Source organism: Gekko japonicus, unplaced genomic scaffold (genome assembly GCF_001447785.1).
Source record: "Gekko japonicus isolate JY-2015 unplaced genomic scaffold, Gekko_japonicus_V1.1 scaffold217, whole genome shotgun sequence".
Classification (NCBI taxonomy): Eukaryota; Metazoa; Chordata; class Lepidosauria; order Squamata; family Gekkonidae; genus Gekko; species Gekko japonicus.
In genome coordinates this window covers 21,478-24,008 of record NW_015164188.1, presented here as the reverse complement: position 1 = coordinate 24,008, position 2,531 = coordinate 21,478, and the positions used below count along the sequence as shown (strand labels likewise).

General features: G+C 42.2%; 1 protein-coding gene across 1 annotated transcript in view; it reads right to left on the bottom strand.

The window, feature by feature from the left end:
• Positions 1-2,531, bottom strand: part of SLC4A7 (solute carrier family 4, sodium bicarbonate cotransporter, member 7) — a gene marked incomplete at its 5' end in the record, with an annotated part of 56,037 nt that overhangs the window by 35,352 nt on the left and 18,154 nt on the right. The window contains 2 exons of the mRNA XM_015408233.1: positions 696-853; positions 1,353-1,412. Of these exons, the coding sequence (XP_015263719.1) occupies positions 696-853; positions 1,353-1,412 (218 nt within the window). The remainder of the gene's footprint in view (positions 1-695; positions 854-1,352; positions 1,413-2,531) is intronic.

Below are 2,531 nucleotides of genomic sequence, written 5' to 3'. Positions count from 1 at the left end.
CTGCTGAACTTTCTCCCCCCAGTCGCCCCTCAGCAGCAGTGAGCCCGGAGCTCGGCCCGCCAAACTTTCTCCCTCCCCGTGGCTTACAGCCGCTGACCGGCCAAACCTCCGCCTCCCCTTCCCCTTCTCTAGCGGCGGCGAAGCCGTTCTAAGAGCGTTCCCTGCGCATGTGCAGGGGGCATTCTGTTCCTTTTTTGGGAATTTAAATATCCCCCTTATATTTTTTTACAGTTTTCAGATTTTTCTGCACACCTGGGCATTGTCCCACATGCGCAGGAAAGTCTCCCTGCCCCCCAGGTGCCCCTGATGTGCGGATTTAGATATCCGCACACAGGGGGCTCCTTCGCTATTAGATATATAGATGTTCCCCACAATAAGAATATCTGCATTACACTGGTTGTGTACCACTGAGTTAAGCATTATATTATATAGAATTACCCTAAGGCACATCTAATTTAGTACTATTTAGATAGTTTTTAGGCAAGAAACTTACTGTTCTATGTTTTTCAAAAGTTGTATTGATACCTATCCTTGTAATACTATCTACTGTACTTCGAAATCTTGAATATTACTGTTATTTCGATGTTGTAAGACTTATCAGAAACTTTAATTAAAAAGTTAATGATTTAAAAAAAAATCCATGCTAGCTGACTGTCTGAGAAAATATATGATACCACTTTAATGTATTGCCTTACCGAGTAGGAACGGGAACCTCTGTAAGGCCTGAGAGAAGCACAGCAGGCGACAGCCTCACAAAAGCAATAATAGGTCTCTCCAAAAAATCCACTTCGCCCACCAACACATTTGATGCCTCTGCACCCATGGGAATCTTCCTCATGAAATTCATGTCGACCTATTAAAAAGGAATAAGTAAAACTGCATTCTAGTTTACTATGTTTGATGTTGCATTTTTAAACTAACATTCAATGATAAGAACACATCAGGTTGCTAAATGGACAAATTAACACTTAAGGGTATTTTATTATCATCATAATAGCTTGCTATTTTATTCTATAAAATATTTAAACTACCTATTTTTTTTACTAGAGTGACTTCTTGGGACAAAAACAGTTTAACATTTATAAACATCAACAAACTTTACTAAAAGGTCAATGTAATTATATACAGAAATTTCATTCAATAAAGTCAATCTTAAAGAGTAGTTTTGAAGAATACCTACTGTAGTAGAGCCTTTATTCAAAAACTAAAAATACAGAAGCCTAAGTACCTGTATATAATTACAGATGAACACCACCATATTGTACAGCACATGAACTATTGGTTCACATACAGACACAAAGATCACCAAAAACTAACACAAGTTACATAACTATCTAGAGCAGAACACTTACAGCTGGCCGCTTGAGTCCCACACCAAGTGTGCCACAACTACAGTGCCAGGAGGCTGACTCCTGCACAACAGGAGAGAAGGCAGGTGCAGAGAAGAATAGGCCAAGTGAAAACACAAGAACTGTGACAGGAGTAGGAATAATGGCGCCTATTATGATTAAACTAGAATGTAAATGAGCTTTGTATACATGCATTAGACTTCAGTTTCCACACGCCTTGTTAACTGGCAATTACATCATGTAACTGAATTATAAAGCAAAGAGATGAAATCTAGTTGCATAACAGGCTTTAATACAAATGCCTGTTGCTTCAAACAGCAGTGATACACATATTTCTAGATTAAAAGCAAAGTACAAGTCCTTGCGAGTTTCTTTCTGGAATTAATGGAGGAATAAGAGGGTAAGCTGCAGCCCAGAAAAAGGTTAGGCTGCTGTCGGTGCTGCAGCTATCTCTCATAATGTATAGACAGACTGGTGCAGAATTTTCACGGATTACAAAGAGGGTGATGAGCTCATCCTGTGTTATCCTCTCTGTATCTCAGCACATATCCCTTCCCTGGGTAGCCTCTCTGGTGAACCCAGCGCTAGAGGGAGGAAATGGAAGATTTGTATTCACTACCGTGAAGCTTCCTTCTCAGTGGTCCAGAGTGGGGCAGTCCTTGACTCCTTACTCCTGGGAAAGCACCTCCCCCTTCCGTAGGCAGGGCCGGCAAACTTTGATCCCAGAGGGGAGGGGCTTATCCTCTGATCCCCAGTCATACCGAAAGCCACCTCCGAGCTGCTGTAAATTCACTTAAAAAATAACTCCTTCCACCTCAGACAACTGGAGAATACCATCACAGCCATGGGCTTAACCAAATACAAACCTATATTTTAACCATTAGAGCAAACAAACAGCAACAGTCCACCACATCACGTAATCAGTTAGACCATATTCATGAACAACTGAACCACTGCAAAACCTAAAGGACCGGAAGTTGTGTCCATCAAGAGAGGGTGGATAGGACTGCCCCACTTTGGACCACCGAGAAGGAAGCTTCACGGTAAGTGAATACAAATCTTCCGTTCTCCGGTGGTCCAGGAGTGGGGCAGTCCTTGACTCCTTACTCCTGAGATATAAAAAAGCAGTGCTCCCCCCAGGTGGGTCACACAACTTCCGGTGCCTACAGGGCCTGAAGGAGC